Source organism: Ambystoma mexicanum, chromosome 7p (genome assembly GCF_040938575.1).
Source record: "Ambystoma mexicanum isolate Mex_15411 chromosome 7p, UKY_AmexF1_1, whole genome shotgun sequence".
Lineage (NCBI taxonomy): Eukaryota > Metazoa > Chordata > Amphibia > Caudata > Ambystomatidae > Ambystoma > Ambystoma mexicanum.
The window spans coordinates 819428568-819442147 of record NC_090939.1 but is presented as its reverse complement, the minus strand read 5'-3'; the positions used below and the strand labels follow the sequence as shown (position 1 = coordinate 819442147).

General features: G+C 48.4%; 1 protein-coding gene across 7 annotated transcripts in view; it reads left to right on the top strand.

Moving 5' to 3' along the window:
- Positions 1-13580, top strand: part of LOC138525572 (uncharacterized) — a 1145196-nt gene that overhangs the window by 211411 nt on the left and 920205 nt on the right. For all 7 annotated transcript variants that reach the window (XM_069635615.1, XM_069635611.1, XM_069635616.1 and 4 more), the window contains exon 4: positions 3527-3637. In XM_069635615.1, coding sequence (XP_069491716.1) covers positions 3527-3637 — 111 coding nt within the window. The remainder of the gene's footprint in view (positions 1-3526; positions 3638-13580) is intronic.

Here is a 13580-nt window from a genome sequence, read left to right as displayed (position 1 = left end):
TGGCAACTGAGAAGGTCCATAGATGCATGTGTGCAGAGCTTCTGGATGGTGAATGTCCATGAGGTATTTTGAATAATAAGGAGCCCTCTGCCAGTCTTCCTTTGGCAGTCCATGCTGTAGTCTTTGGGGATGAGGACATGCAGGATGTGTGTGGAGGTGCAGGAACCATGTCTCTATGAAATAGAGTGCATCTAGGTTGTGAGTGGTAATGGGATCAGCAATGTCTGTTGCATGCAGTACTGTGGAATGGGCATTGATGAGCATGAGGTTGTATGTGTGTTTTAGAAGTGGTATGTGGATTGGAAGTGCATGGCAGTGGGGGTGTAGACTGAGTGCATGTGAGGGTGATGCCGGCATCAGAAGGGGTGAATGAGGTGTGATACACATTGGGCTGGCTAACAGGGTCAAACATGAATTCTCCTTTTCTTTCTTTGCTTTTCGCTTCAGATGCCCTGGTGAGCAATGCCCTGCGACTTAATAGTTCAGAAACGAAAGGAAGGGGCGTGACTAAGCTATTGGGTGGGACAGAGGTCATGTGACCTAGAGCCACTTGCACTAGGTTACCAAATGCAAAAGAGGCTGCAAGGCAAGGCAACTTAAGTAGGGAAGGAAAGGGGTGGAGCTAAGAATAGATATAAAGGCACCAATACATTAACAGTGGTTAGCAGGTGGGTGGAGCAGAGGTCACATGACCTACATTCACTTTCACCAGCTGACCAACATCACAGAATGGGCCCAGATTGCCACCCCAGACAACATAACGTGGGTATTTTGGTGGTTGATGGCAGAGGTTGAGACGCTTTTATGCTTGTCGAGCCTGTATACTCTTGTGTCAGAAGCCTGTTGCTGACATAACGTATGCAAGTGGGCTTGACAGTGCCTCTTTGCGCCACTATATAGGCCCTCCTCAAATCCTCAGGTCTCCTTTGACAGTAAGGTGACCTGAGCAAATGAAACGACCGCATTCTCTGCGCTCCTTTCATTTGCACTACTTTTTGTGAATCTGGTCTCAAATGTTTAACTGTTTCATTAACGATATCATCCTCATTCTCATTTTCTGCGGAGTCTATCGGTTTTAAGACAAACATTTTGACGATCCACCTACAGAAAATAGAGAGGGTGTTTTCTTCATATTATAAAGTGTTAGACAAATGCTGATAAATATATTCCTGATTTGATGAACTATCCTGTGGCAACCAATTAGTAAAATCTTTTTCTATTGGTCAGAACTCACAGACACGTTGCCTCGGTCAGTGTCTTTGGACATTATCAAAAAGGTATCGCACAAAAAGCTTGTAAATAAAAAGCTGAATGCGCTTTTAGTGCGCATTCGGCTTGGTAAAAAAAAATGTAGCCCATAATGCCGAATAAGGGAGGAGGGTTGCGGGGGGTGTCCCATGCTCCCCTAGTTCAGCATTATGGGCTGCGGTGGTTGCAGGGGTGTCTGTCACCCGCAGGCGTTCCGACTGACGGTTTCTTCCGCGCTGGGTTTTGGGACGTAGGTACGGGAGGTACTAGTCCCTCCTTTGTGTCCGTTACTTTTTCCTCCTGGTAGCGCGGGGCCGCTGGGAGTATATCTTCTCTCCCGGCCCAGCGGTCCCTGCGTTGCAACTATCCTTTGGAAGCTCTCGCTCTTCTGGGTTTCTTCGCTCCTGCCTCGCTCTTACAGGCTCCAGTCACTCGCACCCTCCAGCGAGTGTTCTTCTTACTTTCTCTCCCCTCCAGTTTTCTCTGCTGCCGCTGCGCCTCGGCGGTTTCTGTTTTTCTTCTCTTGGGCCCCGTCCCCGCGGATAGGCGCCGCCCCTTTCCCTGCGCTTTTCTTTTCTCTCTCCACTACTTGCCTGGTGCTTTTCTCCTTAGCTTACCTCTCCTCCGGTCCTCGCCCCGCTTGCGGCCTTGGCTGGTGGGTGTTCCGGCTCCCACCACAGGACTCCCCTGTTCCGCTGCAGTGTTGCCTTCAGTTTACGCATACGGATCCAGTCTACTATTTTCCTCCTACCCATCTGAAAGTCTACTTTCTGCTGGAACTACGCCTTCTGTGCTACAGACCAGAGTCGTCCAAAGGTTTTCCCCATTCTGGGTTTTTTCCCCAATTTCGGCTTGGTTCCGGAAGGGAGGTCCTCGGACAGCTGTTCTCTTCAGCGGTCACGGTGGCCTCCCTCCGTGACAAGCAAGCTCATCGGAAAAAGGAGAAGGATTATCTACTTCGACGGCGTCTGCAGGACCCTGACAGCGATTCCGGCGGTTCAGGTGAGGAGAGTTCGACAGAAGGGGGAGAAAAGGGAGACCAGGCAATTAAACTGTCACAGTGTCCCCCACGTACATCAAATGTTAAGAGGGGGACAAGGCGCTTCCAAAATGTGAGCAAGTCGGGTCCGCTGTTTTGTAACTCAAGATTTTCCAATACCATCTTTTAACATAGATCCTATCAAAACATACTCTTTCTCCCTTGACTTCCGGTTGATGAGATATGTGGCATTGCCCTTAAATTCCGGCATCCCAGCAAGTCACTGTGTTGCCTGCATGCCAAAATCCCATCTGCAGGACCCCACAAGGCTCCTCCATGCAACTACTCCTTTTCATTTGTCACATCTGTCGTTCACCTGACCCTCCTTATCATATTCTACATCTTTACCATTTGGTCCTATGAAAAAATATCAGACATCTGTTAATAATGTGCTATCTTGCTGGTAGGCCTTTTGTGCTCCCATCCAACCTTTTGAAGAGGCTGTTTCTTTTCTCATCTCCACAAGGCATGCCTTTGCTGATTTTAAAAATGACATCTATTGAGCTGCTGCATTGTCTTTGAAGAGCTAGTCAATCATTTCTTTCAATGATGATGGAAGATGTTGGGTAGAAGTCCAGTATGCCTGCAGACTGTGTACTGGAAGCATTAGGAAAACCTGTAGGCAATAAGAGGCCTGCGCCGGATATGGTGTAGTAGTCTGCCCAGACTAAAAGGTGCATGTTAAAAGGACTCCAAAGGAAACTGAGATTGCTGCACATGTATGTGCCAGAGAGAATGTCACCCAATGTAGAATTGATTGCACATAGCTCTGGTTCAAACGGCCTAAACAGTTTCATATCCCAGCACAAGGCCTACTGGACCTTCCGCAGAAACTTAAAGACTTGGCTGTTCAACTGACTGCACTCCTTCTAAGACTATTGCATCCCTCTCTGCACTGCCCCCGCCTGTTTTTATGCTCTCCTCTTTCCTATGTAACATGTAACTCTGCTCCACTGTACCTTTTTATAAATGCAACAAGTAACTGAGTATCCTAATGTAAATAGCGTCAAGATACTCAAGGGTTTTGTGCGCTGTAACAAATGAAAAATAAATAAATAATAAAACATTATTTTCCCATTTGTAGGTAATATGAAAAATCATAGCATTGTACGGGCAATCTTCACAATAAAGACGATGATATCTTTCATGTGTTAAAATGTATGGATTAAACTAATATAAATTATAACGTGTGTCAAAAAAACTCAGTTGTTTAATATGTGTTTATTTCTCTTATTGAAGTTTTCAAAAGTAAATAAAAGCAACGATGTCATCGCACCCCTGGCTGATCCTGAGAATTATATTAAAAGGGACGTTGAAACATCATCTTTGAGAAAATTCTGCATGGGCAAGGTACATTCCAATCATCTGGTCTGAACAATGAGACATGAGTGTATTAAATTTAAAAAACAAAAATGATAAAAAATTAGCTTGTGTTTCACCTTTTTTCTACTCAAACAATTGTGCTACATGCATCATAACGTGAGCGAGGGAGCTAATATAAGTGATGAGACAAAACTTGCTATCTATCCCTGTACCTGTTTGTAAAAGAAATACTGAGTCAAGAGCCTATAAGAAATCAAATGATAGTAAAGGAAGGCTCAAATAAAATATAAAAATACATCACTTGGAATTATACCTAAATGAAAGAGTCAGTCATTTTTTTTATATACTTTATTTTTGCATTTAATAAGATCAACAATCAACAAAACATGGAGTCCAGTTCACCACCCCATCCCCCGTCTCCCCAAGGAATACACAGATCCAAGCAACACAAAAGAAGCACACTCTTATACATATGCGGCATTGGTTGACATTCATCTATTTGCAACACTTTGTCATTTGCAACCGTCATCAAATAATGGATATAAGGATCCCACACTTCTGGAGGGCGCGCATGTAGTGGCAGACTACTAATAAACGCAATTTCCATGTCGTGGCAATATGCGACATCTTAAAGCCACAATCGTGCGTTGGGTGGACGACCCTTCCCCCATGTCATGGCTACCCTTCCACGTGCTAGCACTAGGAGCAGTCCCGCAAGTCTCCGTAGGGCGGGCTCTAAGGATTTTTGACATCCTAATAGTGCTAATAGCGGGCTCCGATCCAGAGGCTCCCTAACTATTAGTGAGACCTTGGGCAACACTTCCAACCAAAATTGACTAACTTTTGGGCACTCCCACGCTAGGTGGAGGAAGTCAGCCGAGGTGTAGCCACATCTTTTGCTTGTTTCGGGGGTGGACTGAAAGTGTCTGTGAAGTTTAGCTGGAGTGTGGTACATCTGGTGTACAAAGTTAAAATGAATGAGTTTGCACCTGGAGTTGAGGGACACCTTCTGGGTTTGCATCAGTATGTAGGCCCAATCTTCTTCTGAAATGGGGTCCCCCAAAGTTAATTCTTACCTTCTCCTGCAGATCTCAATCCCATCTCGCGCCCCTGCTATCAGGTCGCTTTAAATTGCCCTCCCCTTGTGACTGAATCACCCCGTGCAAAAGCTGCCAGGTTGGCGGTTGTACTGGGAATGAGGGAAAAAAGGACTTAAATGTGTTACAGAGACGGAAGTACAGAAATATTTCAAGGGCCGAGTCAGCTCCTCGCTCTTTTGCCCGTTGAAGCATGGGAAACTCCCGATCCACAAACAAGTTGCCCAGATTTACTATTTGTAGCTTTTTTGCCCATTGCAAGTATATATGATCATTCGTTATGGACAGCCCCGGGATGAAATTAGCTGGTAGTAGAGGTGAATATCTGTTGTTGATGCCACCTTTCGCAGCCATCTTCCGCCCTATCGCTTAAGTGATCAGAACCACGTTTAGTGTGTGCGGTTGGAGCGGGAGTTTGCCGACTATTACTGCTCTCAGCAAATTGGGGGTCATCAGGGCCCTTTCGATTTGGACACACGGCCGTACAGAGTGAATGGCGTACCAGTGACCCAAGAATTGTGCCTGTGCTGCCCAATAGTAACGTTCTCGATCCGGTAAAGTTAGGCCTCCCTTTGTTGTTGGTTGTACGAGCACTGTGTATGCTACTCTTGCTGGCGTCCCAACCCACAATAGGTTTAGGATCAGGCCGCACAGGTACGGAAAGAAGCTTCCCGCTAACAACAGGGGAATGTTAACAAATAAGTACAGAAGCTTGGGTAATGCAACCATTTTGACTATGGATAAACGCCGGTTCATAGTGACTGTTTCGACAGTCAAAGTTTCGACCGACAAAAGCTCCGACACAAAAGTGTCGAAAAAAAATGTTCTAATTTTTTTTTTTTAAATCTTTCTATGGGGGGGGGCTCCCCCCCAAACCCACTTTTTTTTAAAAAACACTTATTTAACTATACTAAATTAAAATAAACCCTTTAATATTAAAACAATACATTCAAAACTTTTTTTTCTGTACTTTTGTTTCAGAACTTTTGTTATTCGAAACTATTGATTCAAAACTTTGCCTGGACACCATATACGCCATAGCAATGTAAGTGGAAGATGACGCCACCTGGCTATCTTATCCCGAAGCGATTCAATAGTCCTCCCATAGTTATTGCAAAACAATTCTTTGCGGTTCCGGGATAGCATGACCCCTAGGTACCTCACGCCGGTGGACTATCATTTAAGGTTAAATTCTCCCCGATATTCCTTGGTTTCCGCCATGAGGGGGAACACTACCGACTTCATGTGGTTGATTTTAAGGCATGAGAAGACTCCGAACCTGAGAACTTCCTGCATCACTGGGTTCAAATTAGTTTCTGTTTCGCTAATAAAGAGGGCCACATCGTCGGCATACAAAGATGTAATTACTCCCAATTTGTCGTTCCTTTAAACCTGCTGCCAGCGGCTCCATTGCAATGGTGAACAATATTGCTGACAGCCGACAGCCTTGTCTGGTCCCCGTTTTAATGTCAAAGTGAGTCGAACGCTCTCTCCCGATTATCATTTTTGCAGAAGGGTTTTTGTGGAGCAGCAAGGCCTGGTTGATGAAATAGGCCCTGTGCCCTAATTTCTGGAGTACCACAAAGAGATATGGCCATTTGACAGAGTCAAAGGCCTTTTCAGCATCCAAAAGTACTGCGACTGCCTGGGACGAGGGTTTCAGAGCTTCCATGATTCCGAAAAACCGGCGGATGCCGAACGAGGTGTTTCTCCCGGGGATGAAACCCACCTGGTCTGCAAGTACCAACCCAGGCATCAGTGGCAGCAGCCTTCTGGCCAGGATTTTGGTGAAAATCTTATTGTCAATGTTTATTAGAGAGATTGGCCTATATGAGGCACAGTCTTCCGGTGGCTTTCTGGGTTTATGTAGCATTATCACGTTAGCTTCACACATAGTGGGGGGGAGGTTCCTTTTTCTGTCACCTCTTCATAAGTGCAGAGGAGGAGTGGTGCCAGAGTCGGCGCAAACACCTCATAAAATTCCCTGGTTACCCTGTTGGGACCCAGTGATTTGCACCCCGGGAGTTCCTTAATTGTTGCTAGAAATTCCTCAAGAGTAATCATTTTATTAAGAGATTCCTATAATTCCCCATCTACCCAGAATAGTTCTGTTTCTTCGATGTAGAAGACTCTGAATATCTCAGCAATATCTTCCTCGGAGTGAGTGAGTTCACCCCGTGAATCTTGCATGCATTCTATGAAGGGTGGGCTTCTGTCAGTGGCGTGAAGCCATGCCAGGAGTGCTCCTGGTTTCTGACCTTCGCCATACTGCCGAACATGATGCCCGCGGACCAAAAAACTGATTTCTCATTCGGGGTTCTCGGTTCTCTGCGTATTCCCCCTTTAATCTGGGTCTCCCCCTCAGTAAGTTCCCTTCTGATGACCCTCAGGATACCGTTTTCTTTAGTCATGCAGACTCCTCTGACATAACATTTAAGGGTCTCCCATAAGACTCCTCTAGAAGGGACTGATCCCTTGTTAAGTTGGAATAAAGACTGGATTTCATCCTTCAACTCCTGAGTTAACACCGGGTCCAGGAGTGCTCCGGTTTTGAACCGCCAGGAATAGCCCCCTCTCCCACCTGTCTCGGTGCACACTCTACGAACACTGGAGAATGGTCTGAAAGTGTCCTAGGGAGAATGCGACTGTCCCCCCTAGTGGAACCCCACTTCTCGGGACACTAGTAAGTAGTCTAACCTGGAGCTGGAGCTGTGGACCCAGGAATGGTATGTAAAGTCTCGGACCTTTAAATGACACTGTCACCTTGCGTCGACAAGATTGTATGTCATGCAGATTTCCTGTATTTCTCAGCTCCCCTTAGACACCCCACTCAGGGTCGCAACTGACCTATCCCAGAGGGGGTCCAGAATGGTATTAAGATCCCCTCCCCACACGATTGTGGCTACACAAAACCCGGCGAGCTGGTTCACTACCCAGTTGAAAGCATTTGCGCTGTCTATATTCGGGCCATAAGAATTCACTAGGACCACTTGCGTCCCCTCAAGAACTCTGTGGACTAGCAATGTCCTCCCTATGTCATCTCTGGCTGTTGATATTAGTCGGAATTTCACCCCTCTACTTATCAGAATTGCTACTCCTCTGGCATAGGAAGAGTAGGAGGAAAAGTATCTGTGGCATCCCCAGCTTGCGCCCCACCTACGCTCAGATGATGTAGTGAGATGAGTCTCCTGAATTAATGCCACGTCGATACGGTGTCTCCTAAGATATTGGGAAATTCTCTGAATCTTAGCAGGATTATTCCCCCCACATAAATTCCATGTGGCTATTTTGAATCCCATCTGTGCCATGTAAGCCCAAAAAGTGGGACACAGATCTTCCCAACCATTACCTTCTTTGTCACAATAAGTGCTGTGCATTTCCCAGAACATGCCAGTGGAGTGGACTGGCGAGGACTGGACTCCCAACAACCATAACTACCCCAGAACTCCCCCCTTACTGCTTTACGTTTCCCACCCCTCCTCCCCCATCTGTGAGCCCCCTCTTTACCCCATCCCCCATGGATAACCACCAACACGCCCGTTGTCGCTGGCCCCCCATTTCCCCAACTCCCAACTTCATTGCAAAGCACGGGGCGCTAGTGCCCAACCGTGCCCGTGAGCTTCCTTACGTAACGGGAATACATATGCGCCTGAAGTCTTAAACTCATATAGTTGAGGTGTGAACAGTCTATTTGGAATTTACAATGTTGTTACCACTTTTGCCCCCGACAGTACCATCTTAGTCTGAGTCCCTCTGGCCACGATCATCTCTCCGGGGTCTCTGGCATTGATGGGGGAGCACCCGCCAATCTCATCCAGAAAGGAGCTTGCTGCCTCCGGTGAGGTGAAGAACTGCGCCTTCCCAGCATGTTGGATTCAGAGTTTTTCTGGAAATAGCATAGAGTGCGGGATAGTGCAGTCTCTTAGGCGTTTTTTCACCCTTGCAAAAGACCTCTGTGATGCCTGCAACGCCGACGAGAAATCCGGGTATATCTGAATCTTGTCTCCGTCGTATTGTATTTCACCCTTTCCTCTAGCCAGCCGAAGGATCGTGTCACGGTCCCTGTAGTTCAGGAGGCGTGCGATGATAGGGTGGGTAGCTGCCCCAGGTATCTGGCACGCAGTAGGTATGCAGTGAGCTCTCTCAACTACAAACAGTGAAGAAAGTGCGGACTCTCGAACAGTTCCTTTCACATGGCTTCCACAAAGCCCTCCATTTTAGGAGGACCTTGCTGCTCTCTCACACCGACCAAGCAAATATTGTTGCGGCAAGCTGCCCCCTCCAGATCTTAATGTTTAGCCATTACTGCCTTGACCTGGACCTGGAGCGCTGACACTCTGGCGACAAGAGACGTACTTCCATCTTCCAGTCCGAATACCCTCTGCTCTACTGTGCCCAGCCGGTCGCTGTGTTTGTCAAGCCAATGCTGCAGCAGGTAAACCTTGGAGGATAACGAGTCTCATTTGGAGTCGAGGTCTCCGATACCCGCCTTGAGGTCTAACAGGATCTCTCTGATGTCTACCTCTGGAGCTTGAGCCGCAACCTCATCAGTCTCGCCTGCTGAGTCAGTCGGTTCCACCTGTGGCTGCGGCCTGGGTGTTCTGGCAGAGGGGCCATTTTTGAAATTTAGTTTCCGCTGTAGTTTATCTGTTTTCCCCATGGTTAGCAGTCAACGCTCTTAGGGCCACTATGATCAGGCCAGGTGCGGGTGCAGGAGTGTGCGAGGTCTAGCCTTTTGTGTAATGCAGTTGTGCAGCTTCAGCTCTAGTAGGTTTCGCTGGTTGGGAGATTTGCACAACCATGGATGTAGTAGTCGGGTTTGCCAGCTACCATGGCTCGCCCCCCTGGCAAACCAACCTGTTGCTGTCTAGGACTCTTGCCTCGCAGAGGATCGCTCTCGAAGCATTCTCAGTGAAATGCTAGGAGTAGCACCAAACCAGGCCAAACCAGGCCACAATTGATTGCTGTTACCACACTTGCGTCCCTCTTCTCACCCTTCAGCGTGGGTTATGCAGACTTTACCTCTTCTTAATGTGCCCTGATGGTGAGAGAATTTTAGCCGACAGTATCTTGGAGACCTCCCCTCAACCTCAGCGTGGCACGTCTCTCGCTTCTTATTCTGGGATGTACTGTAGGGGTGTGTTGCCAATCTTCTAATGTTTATTGGCGGGAGGGGACTAGCTCCTGACGGCTCTTGGCTCACACTATGTGGTAGGTCAACAGGATTACCTGCTCACCGATCTGTGTTGCTTGGTCAGTACAGGTGTGGCGGGTAACTGATTCACTACTCAGCCAGTACTCTGCAGTGAGTTAGCTTACTCTATTGATACCTAAGTGTCACATTGGTCTCACCTGCGCCAGATGTAGAGTTTGGGCCTCATCACGAGTCTCGCGGTAACCCTTAGATGCGGTGGTAGCGCTATTACCGGCACATTTAAGGGTCCACAAGATCATGGCTTCGACGGATTTCCCCCCAGCTCTGATCTGGGGGGAAATCCGCTGCAAATTGCTGATTTTTGGCGCGATTACCGCCGGCGGGAAATCCGCCGGCGGTAATAGCACAAATTTTCCCCATTGGGCCCAATGGGGAATGAGAAATTCCTGAATGGGCCCAATGGGGAATGGGCAATAACCCTTCCGCCAAACCCGTGATCCGGGGCTAATAGCACCGGGGGGTTTGGCCGTAGGGCTATTAGCGCCGGCGCTAATAGCGCCGGCGTTACCGCCCAACTCGTGATGAGGCCCTTTGTCTGGAGAACGGCATCCCAGCGACCTATGAGGGGACGATCTCCATACTGCCCCAGTTCCTTAGGCGGTCGCCAGGCCAGTGGACGGCTGAATCGGGTTGTTATTCCAGCAGTTGGCTCCTGAGTGCCGATGTAAGCCTGCTCTCCACCTCACTCTCCTGGTTGAAGGAATACTATAATGTCCAAGTCTCCCTGTTGGTCACATTCCTTGCTGCAGTGTCAACCATCAAACAGCCGATCTTCAGTTGTTCGATGAGGTGGGGGGGGGCAGCTCCGGTCAATTCCTGGCTTTCACTGAGTGCTGGGGTGGCGGGAGGGACACACCTGATACTCCGGACCGCCGGACCGGTGTTGTTACAGCTGAGCTATTGCTCCCCTCCTCACACACCTCCTTGCAGCACTTGGTATGTCACCCCCTCTTCCTCCGATGTGCCAAGGTAATACCCTTGTAGCTACGAGTCCCCTTAGATCACTCTTTTGGCTGCTAGGCTAGTTGCCATGTGGCCCGACTCCTAATGCTCAGTAGGGGAAGGGGTGAATTGCAGCTGATTCCCGACCTCCGTTGTGTATTGGATCAACAAATGCGAGTGTAGGTCAGTTGAACCTGTCCATTCAGTGTTGTTGTGGCTTCAACGTAGATCATTACTTTGTGAGCTACTGCATAGTGTGTAGGCTTGCTATAGTTACTACTTCTGCGTTCTCGCTGGGTTCTCTTTTGAGGGATGGATGCGTGGCGCCTCAACGTCTACTGAGGGGGCCGGTCTCCCAACTGCCTCCGTTACCCTATCACACGGCAGGTTAGTACATGGGTTCTCCAATACTCTGGTGGCACAATAGTGTCTTCGCTCTGGTTCAATGTCGGACCGCTAATGTGCTCACTTAGCTGGGATATGGCGAGGTGGTGTCTTTGCGTGTAGGCTTGTTTGCCAATCCCATCTCCGCCAGAGAGGTCAGTTGCGCTGAGGCCTGTTTCTTGCTGGGTGCTGGAGCTGGGCTCTAGGTTGCCTCCACGTCCTGGGCCCAATAATGAAAGGGTGGAAGGAGGCCACGGCCTGTTGGTGCAAACGGAGGAGTCCCTTTGTGGATGAAGGGATGCGTGTGGCGGGGGCTGCACCACCCTCGTCGAATTTTGCACTAGTTAGAGTTAAGGAGGCACCAGGCTTCTGCACTGCTGATGTGCTCCTCAGGGCCTCCGCTTCTGGCTGGTCCGGTGTTGCACTGAGAAGGGAGGTCTACTCCTCATACTTGTCTCGCAGCGATGTCCCAGAGCAGTTAGTAGCCCAATGAGCATTTGAGGTAGGCTGTTCTGGCCCGGTGCGTTCCGACCGACCACGCCATTCGTTGACCTCCACCAATCGACCCACCTGTGCGATTTGACTGTGCTTCGGGCCAGAGGTTGAGGCCCGGTGCAGACCCTGCACCCCCACTGCTCTGCGCTGCTCTATTTCCAGGAAGGGTGTTGCACGGTATACGATCTTCACTAACAGGTCGCTGAGGAGGCTACTCAGTGTTGCTGGTGCCTTTACACTCCGACCTGAGAGCGTGCTACCTTGCATCGCTGGGCATTTGCCGTGCCGCTTCAGACCACGACTGGTGGCTTTGCTGTCTCCGTGCCCGCTGGCTCCTCATGTGCACTTTCTGGTCCGTAGTTCCTCTTTCCGGATCTTGCGGGGTCAGACCCCTGGTCACTCCGGCTTCACAGTGCTGTGAGGGATCACAGCCTCCTCTCCAGTTTTCCTGGGCCAGCCACGGCCTTGATCGCCACTCCTGTGCAGCCCACCTCCCCGCCTGGCAGCACCTCCGCTCGCCGGCCTCAGGAGGTTGTACGGACGCTTGCTCTCCTCCACTTATGACGGGGGCAACCTAAAACACCACAGGGACTTTTCCAACGTCGTTTTTCACTGTCTCATGCATAGTTTTAAACAACATTTTGGGAGCTGTGCTCGCAGCTCAAGAAAGAGCCGCCATCACAATCAGGCTCTCTAGAGCCCCAATGAAAGAGTCAGTCAATAGATATTCAATTTAGAAAGGCATGGCATGGACAAGGAAGATGGTGGCCATTTCACAGATTTAAATCTTATTTGATGCAAACGCTCAAATTCAATGAAGCAGGATACAATCCTAGAAAAGGAGCAGAATTACTCCTGGTACACACCATAGATGACATGGAGATGATGGTTGACACTAGAGGTTTGGGCTCTTCTATAGCATTTGATCTATCAGTGAGGTCACCTCTCTCAAAGGGCTTTCCTTCCTCCTCTTGGATACGAGAAGACAACTTGTTTATTATTAAAGAGTATCACCTTTAAGAAAATCTACCCTTTATAGTAGACTCATAACAAGAGACTCACCCATTACTGAGATGTGGTCCTCTTTCACATATTTCACAAGCTTTTACTATTGATTACAACTGGACCAGTACCTGTTTCTTCTTGTCTATGGGTTTCGTAACTAGATAAGAACAAATGATACAGTCTGCTGACAGTCTGGGTCCCTCCCTAAAACCACCTTTCATCATTGAAGGGGATGTTCTGCTGGCTCTACAAAGATAAAAGGCAGGTTTTCATCAGGTGTAAAGTTCCTGATTCACAAAAGGTCTTGAGGATCAGAAATTGGAAGCTACCACCTCCAGAGGTTGGGAGTACAGTGAAGCTACTCCACATGATAAAAGGGTTGTTACCACAATTCAGCTGGGTTGTTTAAACATCTTATTTCTGTTTTGTCGGTGTTCAATTGTATACAGTTGTAGACCACCCATATAGATGTTGACTATTCAGCATTGAATGAGGGGTCGGCGGTAGTTCCCACATAATGAGTATTTGGTGAATAAATCATAGAGGCAGCGATGAGGGAGGTGAAGTTTGGATGTATACGTTGAAGAGGAGTTGGTTACAAGAATGCGCCTTGTGGGTCTCTGCAGATGGGATTTGGACACAAAAGGGTGGTAACTTGCTTCAATGAGTACCTGGACTTCTTAATCCTCCATCTAAGGGTTCTTTCCCTGGATAAGCCATCACTTCTCAGTCACTCAGAGCCTTGGGGGTTTGAGTGTCCAAACACTTCTATCTTGGCTCTTGGTTTTGTAGTTTCCGATCCTCTGTTTCTCTTCCTGAACGCCGTGGGGAC